The following is a 22,809-nucleotide window of genomic DNA, read 5'->3' as shown; positions in this document are numbered from 1 at the left end:
AGGCTCTTGCTGCCAAGGGAATGCCTGACAGCTTGAAAGACGTTTTGGACACTACAGTGAAAATGGTTAACTTTGTTAAAGCAAGACCCCTGAACTCTCGTGTATTTTCTGCACTATACAATGATATGGGCAGCGACCATGTAACGCTTTTACAACATACAGAAGTACGCTGGTTTTCAAGGGGTAACGTATTGACACTTTTTTAAATTGAGAGAAAAGCATAAAGTTTTCTTTACTGACCATAATTTTCACTTGTCTTACCGTGATGATGAGTTTCTCACACGACTGGCCTATCTGGGTGATGTTTTTTCTCGCCTGAATGATCTGAATCTAGGATTACATTCAATGTGTGGGACAAAATTTAGGCTATGATTAAGAAGTTGGCGCTCTTCTCTGTCTGCATCACAAGGAAAACACACAGGTCTTTCCATCATTGTATGATTTTTTTCGTGTGCAAATGAACTCAAGCTTACGGACAATGTCAAATGTGATATAGCGAAGCACCTGAGTGAGTTGGGTGTGCAATTACGCAGGCACTTTCCCGAAACGGATGACACAAACAACCGGATTTGTTATCCCGTTCATGCCCTGCCTCCAGTCCATTTACCGATATCTGAACCAGAGAGCCTCATCAAAATTGCAACAAGTGGTTCTGTGAAAATTTAATTTAATCAGAAGCCACTGACAGATTTCTGGATTGCGCTGTTAAGACACTGATGCCCTTTGCAACCATGTACTACCTATGTGAGAGTGGATTCTCGGCCCTCACTAACATGAAAACTAAATACAGGCACAGACTGTGTGTGGAAAATGATTTAAGACTGAGACTCTCTCCAATACAACCCAACATTGCAGAGTTATGTGCTTCCTTTCACACCCTTCTCATTAACCTGTGGTGACCCTGGTGCTAGAAGGAGTACACAGCTGGAGGTTGAATGTTTGAAGGGGTAAGGGACTATAAAAAGTTTGGGAACCACTGTATTAGAACATTGTAATGTTTTACAATCTGGACGGGATTACTTCAGTCAGTTAACTTTTAAGAAAATCAACATCTATTGCAGTAAAATGAAAAACAACTCAACACAACATTAGTTTTAATAATTGCAATTAATTTTTATTTGTTGCTCCTCTGCAGAAATGTTTAATCGGCCGATTACAGAAAGGGAACAAAGATAATATGCAGAAATGGTACACATACTGTACATAAAAAACACAATCATTTAGCTATTCAAATAACGTATTTAGTACAAGTTAATATTTATTTTCCACTTTAATTTAGAAAATAATTTTAATTTAGAGCTACTGTACTTGTTTGGACAAACAAATGGCTCATCAACCTTTCAATAGTTGCCTTTGGGTTTTGTTTGCAGATGCATTGTTATACAGTACATTTCAGACTAATATATTTAGGACAAAACATCTTGTAGTGCAGTAAGACAAGAGCAAGAAACTACATTTTTCAAGATTGTGGCCTAGATTTAATCAGATCAAGCATTAATCGTCGGTAGCCCACACCCGCATAGCTGATGTTTCTGGCGGTGTCATAAGTGTAACTAAGTTGGAGCTGTCAAATCGGTGAGCAGCTGCTCTTGATCATTGTCACGAAGCCACACCCGTCCCACTCGCATTAGAAGTTCAGAACGAGAAAGTGTAGGCTACATAGAAATGACGACACTCAAATAGAAAATCATGAATCTATTAATTTCCACCAGCCTAATCGAGGTGTACATGACATCTCACATTCCAGTATTCGAAATTGTAAACGAGGCTGCATGGCATTTCTCTTAATGCGACTTGGTGCCACCAATGGCAATGTCCGCTTTAGGTATAATGCCAGGAGCCACTTGGGGATGTGACAGCTCTACCGCAGTTCCACCTCCAACACCAGCAAAGCAACCGCTATGTGGATGCTGGCTAAAGCGGATCTGATTGAATAGAGCCCTTTATCAATTCATTTTGGCTTCCGAAAACACATCAGCTGAAGCATATTACAGGATTATGGTTTGTTATGTTTCAAATGACCATTGTTGTCTGACGACAAAGCATACAGGTTAAATTCTCATTACAATTCATAACGTGAGTCTCCCAGGGCTAAGCATTGTTTTGTCAGGTGCATATACTCTGCCCCAAAAGTGCATTGTAGCTTGTCCTTAACTATTGACTTGAGAAAATCCTACCATTGAGTTGTATCACTGCTGGAATATACAGATGTATGTTTGTGAAATGGTCTTAAATCAACCAACATAAACAGGTTCTGCTTTTCGCGGTCTCACTCATTACCTACGTTCTTAGGTACAGATCAATGAACAAGGCACCTCTAGCATTTTTAAGCATCAACACTGTCATATGAATAAGCATCACATTACACACGGCAGCATTCAGGTTTCCCCTATCCCTCACTTTCAACGAAAACGGGTCCCTTCAATGTATTGGTTTACGTTCATCTATACACAGTACAGTTCATTCCTTTTACAACATTCATAATGTTATCATGAAAATGTGCTTCTTCCATCAAATGAAATCTTACATTCTGAAGAGGGACTACAACACAGAGCTATGGGAAACATTTCTTGATCTCAAATGAGTAGTCTGTGAAATGGAAGTTGAAGAAGCAAATATTTTTCACCATGAAAACATAACGGTGAGAAAGAAATAAAAGTTTATAAATTCAATAAATAATAGTACGAGCTTCGCTAAAAGCAGAGGTAACATAATAAAAAAAACACAACCCCTAAGCCACTTTGTTTTATCCCCAGCTATTACCACCTGAGAACATCTTTAGTTTTCCTGGCTGAATCCTGTTCCGTGCACATGACCTAGCCTGGGGGGCGGAGGGGGCAGTGAGCCAGTGGCAGGGCGGGGGAGGAGCTAGCGGAGTGGATCTGTGACAGAGCTGGGCATCGGAGCAGGGGAGAATGGAAGAAAGGAAGGGGTGTCTGTCTGACTGTCTGCTCTGACCTGACTCCTCCATCTCACCTGCGATGGCCACGATGGCATCAGCTAACACTCAGCTGGGCGAAGCCAATCAACTTCACGTTGTCTGGGATCTCAGTGTCATCACAGCCAGAGACCTGATGGAGGAACAGATCAACAGGGTAGGTGGGGGGCCATGAAATCCTAACACTTGCGTACACAACAACATTACCAGACATAATCCAACACCCAATGAACAGCTGTACTCTAACAATAAGGATTGGTTTTGCCACTGATCCTACTTTAAGTAGTAAGCCACTATTTAACGGATTAATATTATTTTGACCTCTTTTGCTCTTAAAATCCTATAAACCAAGAAAACTTGAAGTACAGGAGATTTGTCCCCTTGTTACAGGGCCACGAAGACATGAGAGCAGAGTGGAGGAATTACAGTCCTTCAAAAGATAATTTGCCAAATGAAACATTTACGGCGAAAGCTTTGAAAAGTATCTACACTATTTCACCTACAGCCAAGGTGGTAGAACAATGACATTCCTCCATTTGATAATAGAAAATGCTTTGTATCACCCGTGACGACGTCTTTAACAGCTCTATTAATTACTACATCAAGGTATCTTTCATTACTGTTGTTACTACAAATCATGTGACACAAGCAATGCAACATGCACAAAGACAACTGTAATTTCCCTTCAGGGTATTCATTTAATCTAATAACTAATAATATTCTGATGCAACAGCTTCTACTGTGAAGGGTTGCAGCGCAATCTACCGTGCTGTGCTTTGCACGGAGAAAGATTGGATATGTTCCTTGTTAAAAGCTCTATGACTGTGTTGCACAGGTCTGTGTTGCATTTAATCATGATGATATTGGCATCCTGAGACCTGGGGGGTTTCACTGGCAGGAAAAGCTCAAAGTGATCCAGAAGTCCCACAAAGCTCCCTATCGTGTTCAATGCTTTTTGTAAATAAGACGCGCCGTTTGAAAAAAGAAAATACAACAAACAGAGAATTATTTTGACTGCACTTGAGTTATTGGCATGGCTAACTCCACAAAAGCCCTTTCAGAACTAGAGGAGCTTTTGCTGAAATATAAGTGGTATTTTATTGAAAGTTCATTAGAGAGTGAGTGCGGCTAAATATGGCTAAATTCTAAACTCGTAATGCTCCTATGCTGACCCACAAGGATCCCTTATTACTGGCCAGACGCATTCAGAATGGTTTGAGTGCAGTCTCTGAGAGGCCATTGATATTTTTCACATCGCTATCCCCCTGGAAGTGGTACAGCATGAGTCAGTGGCCTGATGTCTGCCCACCACCAGCAATTTAGAGCGGAGAATGGAGAGAGGTTCTGTCACTCCCCGGATAGACTGGTGGGTCTATCCTGTGGTATAAACCCTCTTGGTAAAACATTCGGAATTGTTCTCGGAGCGAAGATAATTATTCTCACTGTCGGCATGTGTAGTGAAACCACAAACATAGTTCAGTGTTTTTAGTCGATATTTGGAGTTGAGTGGCTGTGTGTGATTTCGTGCCGTCTGGAACTGGAACACTGTGTTAACAAATTGAAATGGGAAAGTGCTCTGGCCAATATATTTAACCAGCCATGCCCCAGCCAGCAGCACAGTCTGGATGCTGCTGCACTAACCCCTCTGATGCAGTTCTGCACACCAGGGAGGATCTCCGGCGACATTCACCAGCTGCTGATAAGACGTACATGGCAGAAAGGTCAAAGAGTGATGTACTGTGACCAACCGCACAGATGTTGTTTACCTCATCAACACGTTCCAAAAGGGTGCTAAAAAATAGCCCTAATATTACAGCAAACCCACCGGGAGCGGCATTAATTGCTCCCTTAATTCTTCTCTGTAGAGAATTTGCATTGTTCCGCTCGGTGTCGATCAATCACATAGTGGTGTGCACAGAGGGAAGCATATGTGCAGATTAGGAGTGTCAACCATCAGTTATTTCACTTAGAGGACAAAGTCAGTGCCGCGACACTGTCATCACAGATTTCTCCCATTCTCTAGCGCCACTGCTCATTTGGGATTTGAATGTATCAGTATTTTCAGACACCACCACCCTAAAGCATTGTGATTTAATTGGTGTGAGACATATTTTCTATGTAGGTTGAGAGTTATGGAAGTCAATCAATCTGTGTGATGTAACGTTCTTACTTCATGTACTGTAGCTAGCTTGAGACATGAGGTGGTGTGACATTTATCATTTGGGCACTCACCAGTTTAAAGGTCAACACTTTGTAGGTAGTTGGGTCATCTACAATTTTCTGAAGGTTAGCAGCAACTGAAAGGTAATGTCATATATAGAGTATGTGTTACTAGTGTTATTGCACAGTCACATCAGATTATCTACCATAGATCATATGATGAATAAATCAACACCGTACATCGCTGCTCTTATACCTCTCATTGACTTTGAGAGGGATATGATTCTTTTGAAAACACCAGTCCTAGGTCAAATACATTTGTCAAATACGTTTAAATACTTGAACCGCACTTGATTTAGTTTGCCCGGTAAAATAGTCTCAAATGTACCAACTCCGAGTTAAATCAAGTGCACCTCAAATCCTTTCAAGTATTTTACACATGCATTTGACCTAAGTATGGAGAATACATGCTAAGCATGTGGGTTTAAATAAGCCCTGCATTACATTAGAAAACAAGGATGAAAGTTTTACCGACAACAACATCGTGTCCATTGACAAGGCCAGCTGAGAATAGCTCCTGGGAAACCCCATCGGCAGTGTCTATGGAGAGAATAACAGACAACATTAGAACCAGGTGAGAAGTTAACATGTGCCATACGGTACTACACTTCAATACAATATCAAATGGTGCTAACAACCACATTCTAACATTAGCTTCTTCGTTGTGTGCACCTCTTACCTCGGCCAGGGGTGAACTCAAACCGGATGTCATTCAGCTCCTTCCTGGAGTTCCTGGCGAGAGAGATGGGAAGGTGATAAGTATTTAAGATGAGTCACATGTGAACAGACAGTGGGTCCAGGACCTGGTTAGCCTGTTAGTGCTTTACAACTCCATGGCATGACAACAATAGTCAGAGGAGTTGGCTACAATACAGATCTGGGACCAGGCCAAGAGTCTCCGTGTGTTCTATTTGATTCAGACTGTCTGAAAAGGATCCTGACAAGCAGACCCTCAGGAATGGAGGAGTGGAAAGAGACAGCCCGTCTGCCACATCGACACTTTAACCCTACCCTCTAGGCTTCACACACTGGGCCATGTTAAGCACATCGTTTTCCTAACTAACTGCTTAAGTCAGTGTTACTTCTAGCTACTGTAATATCCACCTGTATTTATTTAAGGACGACACAGTTGGTGTAGCATTAGTGGTAAAATGTTTATCCTTGCATGTGACTCATGTATATTAAATAGGCTGCACTGTAAAGCCCAATAAATGTGATTATTTTGAGTTGCCATGGTGGGGGTAAGTCTCATGAAGAGTTCCAAAGAACAGCTGACTGATGTTTATAGTAAACAGCAGCCTCTCTGTGCATTGGCCAAACCCTCCTTTTGGTCTGTGTACCAGTGGTGAACATGCATACTGTACAGGTTGGGGAAAACTCATCTACGTACTGTATATAGCCTATTGTGGTGACTACAACATCATCACATCAAATGTTACTGGTTGCATACACATATTTTGCAGATGTTATTGCAGGTGCAGCAAAATGATGTTTCTAGCTCCAACAGTGCAGCAATACCTAACAATACAAAACAATACACACAAAACGAGCAATGTCCGAGTCAGGAATATAAATATAAAGTCCCAGTCAAAAGTTTGGACACACTTACTCATTCAAGGGTTTTTCTTTATTTGTACTATTTTCTACATTGTAGAATAATACTGAAGACATCAAAACTATGAAATAACACATATTGAAACATGTAGTAACCCAAAAAGTGTTAAAAATGTAAAATATATTTGGATTTGTTTATGATTCTGAAGTAGCCACCCTTTGCCTTGATGACAGCTTTGCAGACTCCTGGCATTCTCTCAACCAGCTTCACCTGGAATGCTTTTAAGGAGTTCCCACATATGCTGAGAACTTGTTGGCTGCTTTTCCTTCACGCTGCGGTCCAATTCATCCCAGGTCATCTGATGCATCACTCCATCACTTTCCTTCTAGGTCAAATAGCCCTTACACAGCCTGGAGGTGTGTTGGGTCATTGTCCTATTGAAAAACAAATGATAGTTCCAGTAAACGTAAACCAGATGGGATGGCGTATCGCTGCAGAATGCTATGGTAGCCATGCTGGCTAAGTGTGCCTTTAGTTCTAAATAAATCACAGACAGTCACCAGCAAAGCACCCCCACACCATCCCACCTCCTCCTCCATGCTTCACGGTGGGAACCACACATGCGGAGATCATCCATTCACCTACTCTGCGTCTCACAAAGAGACAACGGGTGGAACCAAAAATCTAAAATTTGGACTCATCAGACCTAAGGACAGATTTCCACCAGTCTAATGTCCATTGCTTGCGTTTCTTGGCCAAAGCAAATCTCTTCTTATTGGTGTCCTTTAGTAGTGGTTTCTTTGCAGTAATTATCCTTTGAACAGTTGATGTTGATATGTGTCTGCTACTTGAACTCTGTGAATAATTTATTTGGGCTGTTTCAACCATCAGCGCTTGATGGTTTTTGCGATAGCACTTGAAGAAACTTACTTGAAATGTTCCATATTCACTGACCTTCATGTCTTAAAGTAATGATGGACTGTTGTTTTTCTTTGCTTATTTGAGCTGTTCTTGCCATAATATGGACTTGGTCTTTTACCAAATAGGGCTATCTTTTGTATACCAACCCTACCTTGTCAGAACACAACTGATTGGCTCAAACACATTACAAACACAGAAGAAAAGAAATTCCACAAATGAACTTTTAACAAGGCACACCTGTTAATTGAAATGCATTCCAGGTGACTACCTCATGAAACTGGTTGAATGCCAAAAGCTGTCATCAAAGCAAAGGGTGGCTACTTTGAAGAATGTCAAATATAAAATATATTTTGATTTGTTTAACACTTTTTTGGTTAGTACATGATTCCATATGTGTTATTTCATAGTTTTGATGTCTTTAATATTATTCTAAAATGTAGAAAATAATAAAAAATGGAATGAGTAGGTGTGTCCAAACTTTTGACTGGCACTGTATATGTGCAGCAGTGGAGGCTCATCAGAGGAGGAAGGGGAGGACCATCCTCAGTGAATTTTAAAAATGTTTAAATATTGAAACATTAAAAAAGTCATCCTTTTTAGATAAAACTATGCTAATGTCACCAAATAATTTATTAAAACACACTGATTTGCAATAATGGTTCACAGTAGCCTCAACAACACTCTGTAAGGTAGCACCATGGCTAGTTTCCGTCCTCCTCTGGGTACATTGACTTCAATACAAAACTTCCAGAGGATGTCCTCCAACCTATCAGAGCTCTTGCAGCATGGACTGACATGTTGTCCACCCAATCAAAATAATTAACCTAATACTAAAAGCATAAGCTACAGCTAGCTAGCACTGCAGTGGATAAAATATGGTGAGTTGTTGACTAAAAAAGAGAGGAAGACAATATTTGTACAGTTTTGAACAAATTAATTTCTTTAAAAATGAAGGAGACAAGAGAGAGAGAAAGAGAGAGTGCTAGCTATATTTCATGTATTTCACTTTTACTTAGCTAGTGACAGCAGCTAGCAAGTTTAGCCTACTCAAACACCTGGCTCAAACAGAGAGGGATCCTATGCTAGCTAGCTGGCTAATGGTATCCAACACTGGAACTCTTCCAAGTCAAGGTAAGGTTTTATGAATTTATTGCCAATGGGGCCCACTGGTGTAACTGCTAAACTGCTTGCTGACCACTGTACTGCATGATTGAAATGGGTTTACTAATGAGTTAGTTCTAGTAGCTATGTTGACTAGCTATGACAGTCGCTAATATGGTGACAACGATGTAGGCTATGTGTAGCGGTTATGATATTAAGGTTTGGCTTGGAAAGGTTTTTTCAACTGGTCACAGATAGCTGATGTGTTGTGCACTGAAGTCCACAAGCTAAGGAAAAAGATGAAGAAGAGAGCGCAGAGATTCGAGAAGAAATTCTACAATGGGCAGAATTATTATGCTGTTTGTATGTGCCTGCTATAAAAGTGAACTGTGTTCATGTGTGATCAGGGGTGTAATCATTCCGCCGATTCTGTTGAAAAACATTCCTTAAAACGTAAGCAAACGTAATGAAACGGGGATAAACATACCTGAATTTATTATGACGTGATCGTGACGTGATCAAGACAGCAGGCAAAATTACTGAACCAAATCAACAACAGAGAACAGATCGTGATTGGATTGTCCTACTCCTTACATGCTGACCAGACCGGACACATCGCGTGCGCGAGCGTCGCAAAATACATTTAGAAATCCATGTTATTCAATTATTGCACCCACACTGCTTGCGCGCGACAACGAACGTCTGCGACACCAAGGGCTAAAATAGATGTCGTTCCTATTTCTGACGCAGATCGCGCTGCAAGTCCTGCCACTCCCATCTCCTCATTGGTTTATAGAAGCAGGTACCCACGTGCCATCTCCTCATTGGTTATACCCACGTGGGTGATAGAAAAATTAACTGTTTTGCCGGTAGTCGTGGTAATACAATGAAAGTTTAGATGCAATCACCATATAATTGAAACGATGAAAAAGCCTGGGAGGAGAGATGACTAGAAACGATTCGGTTGGCCGTTTTATGTGTGGATTAATTGTCGGAGTAGAGATCCTTGTGCATTTCAGGTAAAATAACAACTCAATGTTTATATCCCAGGACAAATTAGCTAGCAACAGCAAGCTAGCTAAATAGGACAAATTAACGTTAGCTAGCAAGTGCAAGCTAACTAGCAAAATTACCATACATGTTTAATGCTTTTCCACCTGTCCCCAAATTAATGTAATTGGTTCAGAGTTTGTTTTGATATTTTAACCTGCGTGTCGTGATCGCGTTTGATGTGGGGGGGTTAAATACATTTATGCACGATAGCGCACGATGGCGCACGCGCGCAGCCGGTTTGGGCAAGGTGTTAGAATATCATGGAATGCCTGAAATGTAAATGGGAAAATAACACATTCAGGAAATGATTCTAGAAGTAGGCTAACATGATTATGTTAAGAAACGGTTGATACCATGTGTCAGCAGGAATAGAGTCCATTAAAGACAAATCTCAATGGGTTCCAAGAAGTAGATATGGTAACTGTGCTAATGCAATCTTGTACTTGCGGCTGTGTTAAGACTGACATATTTGGAGATTTGATTTGGATTTGAAGTGTCCTTGCAGTGGAATGACCAGAATAATGTACAACTTTTAAAATCACTCAAACAGTGTAATTGTCGTTGTTCGTTAGTGCTGAGCGATTAATGCTTTTTGAGGTTCGTTAGGTTTCAGTTCGATTATTTTAAAAAGATCACGGTTTTCAATGTCAATATTTTTTTTCAACATTTAATGCATTATGAAGTAATGACATTACAATGATTTTACAGCTTTATACACGGAAATTCCAAATCCCAAAATAGTGTACATTCAATTGCCAAAACATTGATAATATTCCATTGTCTGTGTCAGGTCCACATTGGATAGACATCAATGGAAAAATAGGACATGACTAAGAAATAATGAAATATTTTAGTTGTGTATATTACTTAGTTTTGATAACTTTCTTATTTTTCATTCCTTAAAGTCATCATCCCATCTCTGCTCAGACATTAGCATGAGCATTAGCAGCAACCATGCTGTGTTGTCATGTGTTGCTGCCTTGCTATGTTGTCGTCTTAGGTCTCTCTTGATGTAGTGTTGTCTCTCTTGTTGTGATGTGTGTTTTGTCCTATATTTATATTGTATTTATTTATTTATTTTTAATCCCAGGCCCCCGTCCCCGCAGGAGGCCTTTTGCCTTTAGGTAGGCCGTCATTGTCAATAAGAATTTGTTCTTAACTGACTTGCCTAGTTAAATAAATGTTAAATACATTAAAAAAAAATATATATATATATATATATCTCTGGTTTAGGAGAATAAAACAGATAAATTACTCCATGAAGGCCATCCAGTGAATTTCCATATTTGTCACATGCCCGATTGATCCTTTCCTAAGGTCAAATGAAGTGTTGAAATGCAGCTGAAACACGGAATATAGCAGCTCAAATGCATTGTATAATTGATTTAATGTAAAACAGGTAGAATCTTTTAATCTTTCAGAGGGTGATAGAAGTATTACAGTAGCAGGAGGTTGACTAAGGATAATGATGTAAAAAGGGACTTGTAGTTTTAGTAGTTCCATACTGTGTGAAGGTAACATCTGTCTGTGAGTTCTCTTGGCTCCGAGCTCCCATCTGGCTAAGAACTAAAGCAGCCTACTAATTCATACAGCTTTCTTATACAGCAACTTTAAACCAGCAAGATAAGAGGATGCCTCTCCTAATACTGACATGATGCATAAAAGTCCATCTGCATGTCTATCCTATGTCAATTTTACACTGTACTACCCCATCTAAATTCGCTCTAACGTTGGCATTAATACAGTACCTGGAGTCATCATAACAACAGCACAATGACTGATAGCTTCAAAAGGAGGGTAGTGGCTGGGCAGGCTACTGTACACAGCGTTGTGGGAGTGGGATTAAATTGGGCTGTAATTAAGATGCATAAATCACATCCATCTCCGCCCGCCTGGTAGCCCTTGACCTACATTTTACAGGAGATTTTGCATGTAAGGAACATGCTCCGACACATCTGTGAGGGCTAACTTAGTTCTGCGAGATAGAGCGAGAGAGGCAGTAGGAAGAGAAGTAGGAGTGGATTTCCATCAGCTGCCTGTGAGTCAACTTTACTTGTCCAATTCTGCAGATTCACAGCTAGAGAGAAGTCAGGGGTGAAACTTGAGTTTATCGGATGGATGTAGGATGAGTAAGATCTCTCCAGTTCATCCACGGACAGTGGGAGAGCGTGCTGAAAGTGTTTCTGCGGCCACATCTGTGGCAGAGGTCCTGAGCCCTGCGTCTCCAACTACCAACTAAGTCCTCCTCCAGAGAGATCGGCAGCAGATTCCTGGAAAGTCCCTGTCAGATTACATTGTGGGAGGTAAATAGATCGCAGAGGACAGTCGGAGCTAAGCCGCACACACAGACTGAGAAACCGTTTAGAAGTTTTAGGGGTTTTAATCGGCTTCTTTTAAAAACGTCAATCTTCCAGAGTCTTACTAGGAGTGTTAAGATTTTCTTAAATAACTGTGTTCTTATCAACCCATCAGCACAGGGACAGAATAAGCCATGAATAAACAGACAGAATAAACCATGACTTTGCTCAGTCAGCTTCAAATCCCAGCATCCCACACCTTCCATATGAATCACCAGAGATGTCAGTGGGCACTAACAAGCATTGGGGCGATTGGAGTGTTTACCAGGTAAAGCATGAGCTGAAATAATTAGTATAGAGAGGTCTTCTATCTACTAAAATAGATTTCCCCTGGTAGGCAATGAGGACTCAGGCAAACACTTGACTGGCAAACACAGAGAGAGTGCCATTCATGGAGGGGAGAATCTCCACTGTAGAACATGACAGAATGTCATCACTCCCAGTTCCCCTGAGTAACTCAAGTAATGTTTGTCTATAGAACAATTTAATACTTCTGAACTGCACTCTGCCACCTAAGCTGTTTGCAATGTATCCTGTCCAGACGTATGATTGGTATGTTGGGGAAAGTTAGCTGTAAAGCTCTCTAGCACTGAGAGCGTTCACTGCAGTTCAAGACCGAGGCCAGGTAAACAGATGGTCTGTTGTGTATAGACTACACACAGGGACTGACAGTGACCAGAAATCGGCTTTGACATTTCTAACACACCGGCCCATTTCTTTCCTTGAGGCCCCCACAACTGACCTTTTTCCCCCCCTCGATGACCCCACACCTGCCCATTTTATTCGTTGAGGCCCCCATTATTAGCCAGTTAATTATAACCCTCCCCCCCCAAAAGAAAGTTAGACAGGCCCACCAGGCTAAAAATGGACCAGCCTATCTGGCATTTGCCCGAAATGTCAGATGGTCAGTCCGCCCCTGACTACACAGGAGAACTCTAAATCCTGTGTGGCATTGACAGGGAGGTCATTTCTTAAAACACCAACAAAAAATCAATACAAACATCTGGGGGTAAACTGGGGAGTGTTTGGAGTGGGAGAGGGAAAGTACTTCAGAGCTCCGGCCTTGGAAAAGCCTACATGAATGGGCCCACTGTGTGAGAGGAGATAGTATTAATGTGCTAGTAATTAATTTGGGCTGTCAAAATAAAGGAGAGTAATTTGACTTCCTTGTGGGTTTTAATGAATGAGTTTACACACGGCAACGCACAATAATCAAAACTTTTTGTCTGAGTCTACACAAGGCAGGGTGGGCTGCGTGGGCATGATAACTCCAGCCCATGGACAGACGGAATAAATATGCCACATCTGCCTGGAGCTCTATTGGTTAATTGTCTGACTTCTATCCTCCCATGATTACATACCCTATTAAATCAGCAATCAATTGCCAGTGAGGATGAAACGTCAATATCTGTGCCAAAGTAGTCTTTCTTTCATGGAGCAGATCAAATGTTCAATTTCTTCTGTACAAAAATAAACAGTTCAACTCAATGGTCATTCAAACTTTTCCTGTCGTTCTTACTGTCTTTTAATTGAAGTTTCCTGCCGGTTCCAAGTCCCCTAACTAAACTATTGACTTCACAACTGCCACCAGTTTGCCGTCAAAATATTGACAACAAATACATAGACTTAGTCAAATAAATACAAGTGTAAAAATTGTTTTAAATTATATTATGCTGAAACCAATGGTATTCACTAAATTGATGGTTTATATTTTGGATGTTTTACAGCTTTGTCATTCTGCTTTATTTTTTAAATCATCTTATTTAATGATGTCATATATTTTACATGTGATAAGGCCACACAGAGAGCCAGACATAATTACAGACACCTTAGATAATCTGAAGTACCCATAAAGGCCACTAGATATCTTGTGATAGATTACATGAAATCCTTGAAAGATATCAAAATTCTGATAGTTTCCATGTAAAATTAGAAAGTTTCCAGTAACATACCCTGCCTTTGCAACTGTAACCATGGTCAACTAATCATAGCATCCCATCTGAATACAATTCTCGAAAGAACCTTAATTTATGGGTTCACACTAGCATAAATCCCTTTCAAATCAGCCTTAACATCCTTATCAGTTTTGGGAGGAGAATTTATATAGTCTTGTGTTTGTTCTTTCAGATGCAATTAAGTTTTTCAAATTAGTTTTGTATTTTTACCCAAGAGAACCCCACCACCACACGATGCAGCTCTTATACCACCAGAGCTCTGTTCATGGTTTACTCTTAGTGAAGCAATTGTTGGATTAAAACTATAATTACATTTGAATCTGCATGGATTATTACAATTACAAAACTGAAGCCTAAGAAACTTGTCAATGCAAGTCTTTTGTAAAAACAACTAGATACATCTAGCTACTATTGTATGGAAGAGTATAACATAATATTATGATTGGTGGAATGTGGTGTGTCCCATCTGACTGCCGATCAATCACTGATTAAAATATAAAGATGTATCTAGAAGAGAGTGACTACTGTAATTCCATTGTGACTGGAAAGAGACAAAGCTGGCACTATTCAATATGGGCTTTAATAATGCTATAGGTTTCAGCTTGAATCAGGTTAGATAGCTCCAACAATTTCCCCATCTGTTTTCCACAACATAAATTCACTTTGAATGGAAATAAACTACAGTTATCTCACTTGTCCTACTATTATGTTAACTAGATAGTCAGCAAAGAAACAATGTAAGAATTGTATGAAAACATTTCCTAAGGTCCCTGGGGATGCCCTATGAATTATTCAAAATAACACTCCTTTCTGTGATTCCTTTCACCTAACATGCATCCTCAGTACCCTCAGTACATTTTCTACAGGGACCTCCTAGCTCTGACTTTTATTAAGCTTAGCCTTAATCCTGTTGTCAAGCTCTCACAACCCCTCAGTTGACAATCCAGACTTAAAGTCACGTTGCTGAATTTCTAACATCTGTTCCACCCGTCCTCTCAGACAAAGAGGTCTGTCGTTCTCCGCATCTGTCCTTGAAAGTATGGCTGCATCCAAAAGGCCCGCTTCAAAAGTATTCCCCCTTTTACTGTATCTGCTTAAGGACCCGTTTGTCACTCATAGTCTGACCAGTGACCATGTCATCTCCTGAACCTCTGGGGACTGGGTACAGTAGACGTCTTTAGGCTGATGCATTACAAACTGTAGTGGCAAACATATTTTCTGTCATGCGAAAAGAGATGGTGAGTGTAGATGATGGTGTTATAATGGAACACTTGTTTTACTGCACTGACTCAGGACTGTGGAGAAAATAAGGTATTGCGTTATACCAGTTTACGACATATTCAAAAGCTGTGCAATGTCACCAATGTAATTCAGCCCAGCAAATCAAATGTAATGTAATGCTCTTTCGGGTGCTCCCAGAACTGCTTTTACAGTTCATGGACTAAATGGGGTTATATAGAAATCTCTCTGCAAATATATCCACATCATAATGCTACATAAAGTGTCAAAACCGATTGCAACAAAGCCCCATTATTGCTCTATGGGAAATTGGGAGTTGACAGGGCTAAGCTAAAGCCATTTGAGTTTATCTGTACAAGTCCTTCAGCCAAAGGAGGGCTTGAAATTGAGAGTCCTGATAAATGTGCTGCTCTCCTTTGGCTGCTGCATGACAGGGACTGACTGTTTCAGCACAGATCAGAGGTGTGGATCTTGTCAGTTTTGACTTAATCTACCAAGACACACGTCACTGCAATCCTTTTGCTGTGGCGAGACTGCCCTTAGCGCAGAGCAGGATTGGATTAATACATAGTACATACAGCAAACCACTTATTAGCAAATGATACATTGCTCCCCATACACAGCCAGGGAAAACAGCCTGAAACGGCTGCAATGAATAGAACCACGGACACTGACAAATAACTACAGCCCCACTGCTCACAGAACTGTCCATTTATTTACATGTAAAGGTTAGAATAATTACACTTCTCCAGTAGCCAGCCCTCCAGTTTGCCTGCTGTTGGCATGCAGTGGAGGGGATGGCTTTGTGTGCTGCGCAGTGGGCCTGGGGAGGGCCCTTCAGATGCTGCCTGCTATCTCATCGACCCAGAGCCTACTATGCTACACTGCACCCAGTACTGCATTTTGCTCTTCAAGGGGCAGCAGGCAGACTTCAAACTGTCCAGAAATACTCCATTGTCTATGTGTGTGTGTGCGTGCGTCACAGTTTTGCACATTTGCCTTGCATATCCTGCTTTCAGACTGTGTTTAAACCTGCTTTCATTTTGCTGTGGGGGAAGTAAAACAGATTTAAATTCAATGTAATAAATATAAACTGCCATCCTCTTGGGAAAGGATTTGACTGCTTAGAGGAGTCTGAAGCCTAAACGACACTAGTTATCATACATGTATCATAAAAGGACACAATATATAAAGAGTGATAAGTCTGCGCCTAAATCGAATCCTGAACCTATTCCATATTGGTCACAAGTCTTGCTACAGCCTTCAATTGTATTTTAGCAATAGGTCTTTAACCTGGCAGATACGTCCCAGTGGCTGAAAGTGTCTGGACTAGCTGAAATGAAGGTGAAGTCAGATCAGGTCAGTGTTGGTAAGTCTGGTGACAGCCCAGGTCATTAACAGCCCTCTAATTCAGTCCCTGAGAACACAGTAATGTGGAGCGGGGCCAATGGAAAGTCAATCGAGTGTAACACTCTCCCTCTTCCAACCCAACCTCTGAGCCAGATTAGAGAGACCAGTCAGATCATCTCTTTAGAGAGCCAAGACATCCTTATGTCATCATTAGGTCTATTAGCAGCAGGGTACATGTTGAGTGATTCTCAGACCTCTGTTTGGGTGTAACGGACGTAAGGAGGATGAGGCCAAATTGAGACTCTGCTTACCTTAGCCTTAGGACCATATTTAGAGCACCTTGAATATAGGGCCCTGTGTTCTTCTCAAATGGTTGAACCTGTAAGTAAAGAGTGAGTCAATAAAGCCAGAAAGTACTCAATATCTCCTGGAGCATAAAAAATATAACTGAATATACACTGATTAAACTACAAAAGCAACAGAAGAATACATCAGTTATATCACACAAAATACATTCAATATATACAGTGTATTGTATTGATGTATTCTGACAAGATCATTGAGTTCTGTTTTTGAGGAGGCACTATCCTTTGACTAGGCCCTGACTCAACAAAGTAAGAACCACAGTAGCACTTATGGCATCGAGCCGTATCACACTTTCTGTAGCCATGGGGGCAGTGTTGTGTAGGCAATGAAGCTTGCTTGGTTCCTTGATCTGATCTACAGGCTATGCATCTAAGTAGTCTATTTTGTATCGATAAGCAAATAAAATCTCAGTGACTGTTCAAACAACAATGTAGCCTTATCAATCCCCCCCAAAATGTATTTTGTTTAGAAGTACTAACTATTGATTCCAGGCTAGTGGACCAAAACGTGTGTGAATACATTCAAGCAGCATATCAAACTAGCATAACGTTGTAGGTTACACCAGCAAGTATAAGAATATTTGCCAGGGCATATTATTTCATTATAAATCTGATTATTTTACATAAAGATGTGGGAAGCTAAAAGGTTATCTGGCTTGCAGTGTTTAGCCAACTTGCTAGAATGGGAAGACAGCAAGACAAGACTCTTTTTTGCTTTCACAACAAATAAGACAACAAGAATTCACCCAAAAAGGTATTTTGTTAAGAATTAATAACACATTTTTACAGGCTGTTGTGAAACTATAGAACTTGCTGTAGACAACTAGCTAGCCATGTGCTTTTTTCTCAATGACCAAAACATTACGTTTTATTTTTAGTTGATATGGGAAAGATTACAAAAGCAGCATATCCAACTGAGATAATGTTTTAGGTTATGTTTGAGGTTATTTTTTAAAATTATAAATCTGATTATTTCACATGGAGATGTGGGAAGCTAAAAGGCTAGCTAGCTTGCTATGTTTTTAGCCAGGCTAAACCCGCCAGGCTGCCAGCTAGCTACTAGTAGCAATGGAAGGCGACTCTTCCTTGTTTTCACAAAACGAAAAGACAAAAATAATATATTTTGCTATCACCCCCTTGTGAACGGGAGTGGGACCGGCGAGGATATCACGTTACCAAAAGGTGTCTGCTACTCCAAAAATCCCACTCCATCCACGCGCACACAGTGGAGCTTGTAGTAACCTTAACAGCTAAGCCCTGAGCTGGCAGTGTCAGCAGGATGGCCATTTACTCTGACTTATTACTGCTGAAAGGGCCCCTCCATGAGCCTCAGGGATACTGGCACATACTCACTCAAAAACACTCACACACACACACACACACACTCAGTGGTGCATCAAGGTCACTGAATCATGACAAATAACATCTGCCTCTGCTGCTGCTCCTGAAAGCCTCACCTGTGGATGCTGAATGGATAGCCCTTCAATGGGAACAATGTTGGCGTTCTCCTCATCCTGTGGCACAAAACAAAAGGCATAGAGTAAAGATATAAAATATACTAGTCATCTGTGCTATAGAGGAGCATTGTTAGCAATAACAAATCTTTGCACAAGATTAGACATCGCTCATCTCAGTCAGCAAATAGAGAAGTCAATACAAAACAATCAATATGTAAAACATTTTGTTGTTTTTGAACAATCAATCAAATAGAGAAAGCATGCATACACGTTCACCCTTGCTAAAATCAATGAGTCCGAGAGATTGTGGCGGGTGAGACGTACTAGGTTTATTTCAGATTTAATCATTTATACACAACCTGCTGCCTGTTAAAAGGCAGCCAATTGTAATTTCCAATGATGCCCTTTGTAAAGTAATCAAATTATACAGGAAGAAACAGGGACAAAGTAAGTCTATTAACCTTGTCAATGTGCAGGTTTACATACTTATAAAAATCAATCTTCCCCCACATTTCACCTGAGGATCTGTCTCAATGATATCAAAAAGAAACTAACGATGATAAACCATGTACTGCATGTTTGTTTATAGAACAGAAAAGAGATAACTTACGTCTTCGTTTTCATCTTCGTTCTCCTCTCTGACCCTTCGCGACTGGAAGGCAATATCAAACACAAACAAAATGATCTTCTCAGTCTTGACAAATCTAAATATGACTGCCAGGTGTAGAACTCAATCCCTGCAGAATAATTAGCATAATGTAGGGGAGGCAACTGAACATTCAAAGCTGAAGCAGACAGAACATCATAATCAGCATTTGTCACATAATTGCTTTGTGTAATTATTCCCTGTAAGAGCCATTCAGGTTATGCATCTATATCAAATAACCTTTTGATCTTTGATCATGGCTGTCTTCCCCTCTCCCTCCCCAGCCCCCTACAGCCATCTTCAAACCCTTACCAACTACCTATAGTGACATGTGACACGTGACTCTAGTGACAGCTAGCTCACTGTTCTCACAGAGATCCATGCAGGATCTAGGACTGTACAAAGGCTAAAACAAAAGGAGAGTTTCATGTCCTCAACATTACTCTTTGAAGAAATGGTTCCAAAAGGGTTCTTCGGCTGTCCCCATAGGAGAACCCTTTTGGGTTCCATGCAGAACCCTTTATACAAAGGGTTCTACACTACATAGAACCCAAAAGGGTTCTATCTGGAACCAAAAGGGTTCTACCTGCAAACAAAAATGGTTCTTCAAAGGATTCTCCTATGGGGACAGCTGAAGAACCCTTTAAGGTTCTAGAGAGCACCTTTTTTCCCTAAGAGTGTAGTTGTCCCATTTTTCTCCAGCCTGTGGCTTTAGTTTGGATGCGCATCTCTTGTCATGGTCTCACCTACCCTGCCTTGATTGACAGCAGCCTTGCCCTCCTCGCTCCCCTCGTCCAGCTCATCATCGCTCCACTCCCAGTCTCCGTCTTCCGTCTTGTGCAGATGGCCGCTGGACCCTGGAACTCTCCTCACCTGGGCCAAACACAGCACAACTGTTAACACACATCATCAAACTGTAGGTCAGAGAGACAAAACACATTTAGTAGCATACCCCTTCTGAGGTTCTCCCACTAAGTCAGCACAACATCAAATGTTATTAATCTGTCTTATATGAGTTTGTAGGATTTTAGAAATATACACTCGTACTATATGAGAGTGCAGTTGAATTGATCAAACACTAGCTTGGGCTTGGATTCCTCTCTGAGAGTTTTTAAGGTCTACAAAACGGCTGCTATGAGCTAGCAGAAAACAAAAGAACAGAGAACACCAAAACGAAACACAGAGAAAACAAAACACAAAAACTCCTTAATAAGAAGCTAACTCTGGATGAATCTAAGCGGAAGCACCCAGCATTCTAGGGCTAAGTCAAAGAACATGTACCCTTCTGACGGCATCAAGTTCTTTCTCCGAACCTGACACAGAGCCCATGCTCCTGGAATTCTGCTCTGGCTCCTTGAGCAAAACAAAAAAGCATCAGTCCACTGTGTGTGGATGCATGTGACAGTTCAGTGGCCTGTATGTCTCTCTACACACACACACACACACACATATACGGTACCATCAAGCTGTCTATGCCAAAGCATGTGTACAACTACATTTAGTACTATAGGAACAGGAATTTCAATATTTATGAGCATGCACATTTAGAGAAACACACAAACAGAAGATATGGGATTAAGGTGTACATACAGGCAAATTACAAGAGCCATCTATAGATGCAATGACTCTAAACTGTATTATCTGTGTACTAGTGTGGGAAATCATTCAGTATTATATCAGTATTATTTTCCAACTTTCAATTACGTAACACATCCGTGACTGCTGCAGCCGACCACCCTCGGTGTCAGCCTCTAGAAATAATCTTTGCTCAATACCTCCTGCAGGTCTCCCTATTAGGAGATCAACTAAGGAGCAAGGGTGCCCTCTGCTGGCCAATGAACAACTGCTGAAATCCTGTCCTTTGTCTAGAGATGCATGTCTTGAATATTACTATTTTGTATTCAACGCTAGTTGAATTAATACGCCTGCACAGCCCATGGTCCAATATGTACTTCTCTGTAGATTGTGATATAGCAGTCTACCCATGTTTAGAACTTCCCTACTGATGTAAAAATAGGTACCCTACACAATAAAACGCCTTGCATTTCTATTGCAAAATCTACCTTTCCTTTGCTCCTCTGGGGAGCGACTCCAATGTTTAACAAGCCTATAGCTCATGGGAGCAGATTCTTAGAGCAGAAAAAGGAAGACAGGAGAAAGGGGAGGCTCAGTGAAGGGGTAGGGGGAGAGAGAGAGAGGGCAGGAGAGGAGAGAGAATGAGGGACGGGCAAGGGGAAGAGATACTCAAGGAGGCGCAGTGGAGAAATACTGAGGGAGGGGCAGGGGGAGAGGTTGAGGCAGGAGGGAAAGAATGGAGGGAGACTCAGGGAGGGGCAGGGGAGAAGGGAGAGGGGATACCTAGTCAGTTGCACAACTGAATGCATTCAATCGAAATGTGTCTTCCGCATTTAACCCAACACCCTCTGAATCAGAGAGGTACGGTAAGAGAGGGGGCAGGGGAGGTGGGAGGCTAAGGGAGGGGAGAAGGGGAGGAAGGGAGTCTGCAGAAGGGGGCAGGTGATAGACTAGAACCCTTGGTCTAGTAGCACAGTTTTGACTACTCCTACAGTTTTGCTTCGGTACTGCAGCATAACTGTCACCTGACCCAGAAAGACAATTTCCATGCACGGCCACATAGGGAAGTAAGATTTGAAAATAAGACACTTTAGTCACCACCTTTGTGCACAAAACATCCATTGAATTACTCAAATAACTGTCGCTGAGGCCAATTTTTTTTCCATCACTCACAGCCGAAGATATTAACATTTTATATTCATCCAATGTCTGCCATGTTTTTGGATGACATGACCGCTGCTCGCTCTGCACCCTGTGCGCACTGAGTGCTAGTGCACATGTGATGGTGGCCCGTATAAACTCGATGCAACTCGGATATAGGCGGTCCATGAATCGGCGTATGCAAACGTGAGTAGATTATCTTGAAAACAATGGTCGGACATCTTGGACGCATTCTCCAGTTCTTATTATACCTCAGTGAGAGACAGACAGAGGGGGGGGGGGGGAACAGGGAGAGAGACTGATCTGGTCCATGATGTGGACAGGTCACAGTGTCCTGGGATGACAATGTTTCTGCTAGGTTTCTTCTCTGTGCAGGCTGGCCTGTGTCTGCTGAGTGGATAATGTGGGTGACTCTCCATAGGTCAGAACAGCACACAAACAAACCATTCTATTATCACAGAGGCAACACAGAGGACACTACTCTATGACTCGCACTCCTCATCTGCAATCAAGTGAGACAGACTCAACACAGCTCCATTACTGTACGTACGAGCTGTGCATTTACGCCAGAAGACAAAACTGTGATGTGTTCGCAGGATCAGGATTGGCTGAAGAGGGCATCATGATTACATTACAGCCTCAGAATAGAATACTAATCATTGTACTGTCATGCTACAATCAACCATAATCTCACATTAAACTATGTTCCCAAATTAAATCAACCCACACAATCTGAATGATTGGGACTGTTGTTCTGGCCAGCAACTGTCCACCCCTCCATCTGACAACTCTGTCACGAGTCACTTCCCTCTCTATTGACATTATGCTCTGCTAAATGATTGTTTTGCGCGACACCTCCACAGTCACCCATGCCCTGTCAGTGAATTTCCATCCAATCCGTTCACCCTGATCTTTT

General features: G+C 41.3%; 1 protein-coding gene across 2 annotated transcripts in view; it reads right to left on the bottom strand.

Annotated features, from left to right (window-relative positions):
• Positions 1-1,088: 1,088 nt before the first annotated feature.
• LOC139546889 (STE20/SPS1-related proline-alanine-rich protein kinase-like) overlaps positions 1,089-22,809 on the bottom strand; it is a 29,276-nt gene continuing 7,555 nt past the window's right edge. The window contains exons 11-19 of one of the 2 annotated variants that reach the window (XM_071355807.1): positions 20,439-20,510; positions 19,908-20,030; positions 19,122-19,163; positions 18,512-18,568; positions 17,001-17,068; positions 5,838-5,890; positions 5,630-5,698; positions 5,171-5,235; positions 1,089-3,071 (exon numbers count right to left, since the gene is read on the bottom strand). In XM_071355807.1, coding sequence (XP_071211908.1) covers positions 2,997-3,071; positions 5,171-5,235; positions 5,630-5,698; positions 5,838-5,890; positions 17,001-17,068; positions 18,512-18,568; positions 19,122-19,163; positions 19,908-20,030; positions 20,439-20,510 — 624 coding nt within the window. In that variant the 3' untranslated portion in view covers positions 1,089-2,996. The remainder of the gene's footprint in view (positions 3,072-5,170; positions 5,236-5,629; positions 5,699-5,837; positions 5,891-17,000; positions 17,069-18,511; positions 18,569-19,121; positions 19,164-19,907; positions 20,031-20,438; positions 20,511-22,809) is intronic. The other variant, XM_071355808.1, reaches the window with a different exon arrangement.

Source organism: Salvelinus alpinus, chromosome 20 (assembly GCF_045679555.1).
Source record: "Salvelinus alpinus chromosome 20, SLU_Salpinus.1, whole genome shotgun sequence".
Classification (NCBI taxonomy): domain Eukaryota; kingdom Metazoa; phylum Chordata; class Actinopteri; order Salmoniformes; family Salmonidae; genus Salvelinus; species Salvelinus alpinus.
This window is presented reverse-complemented; position numbering and strand designations above follow the sequence as displayed.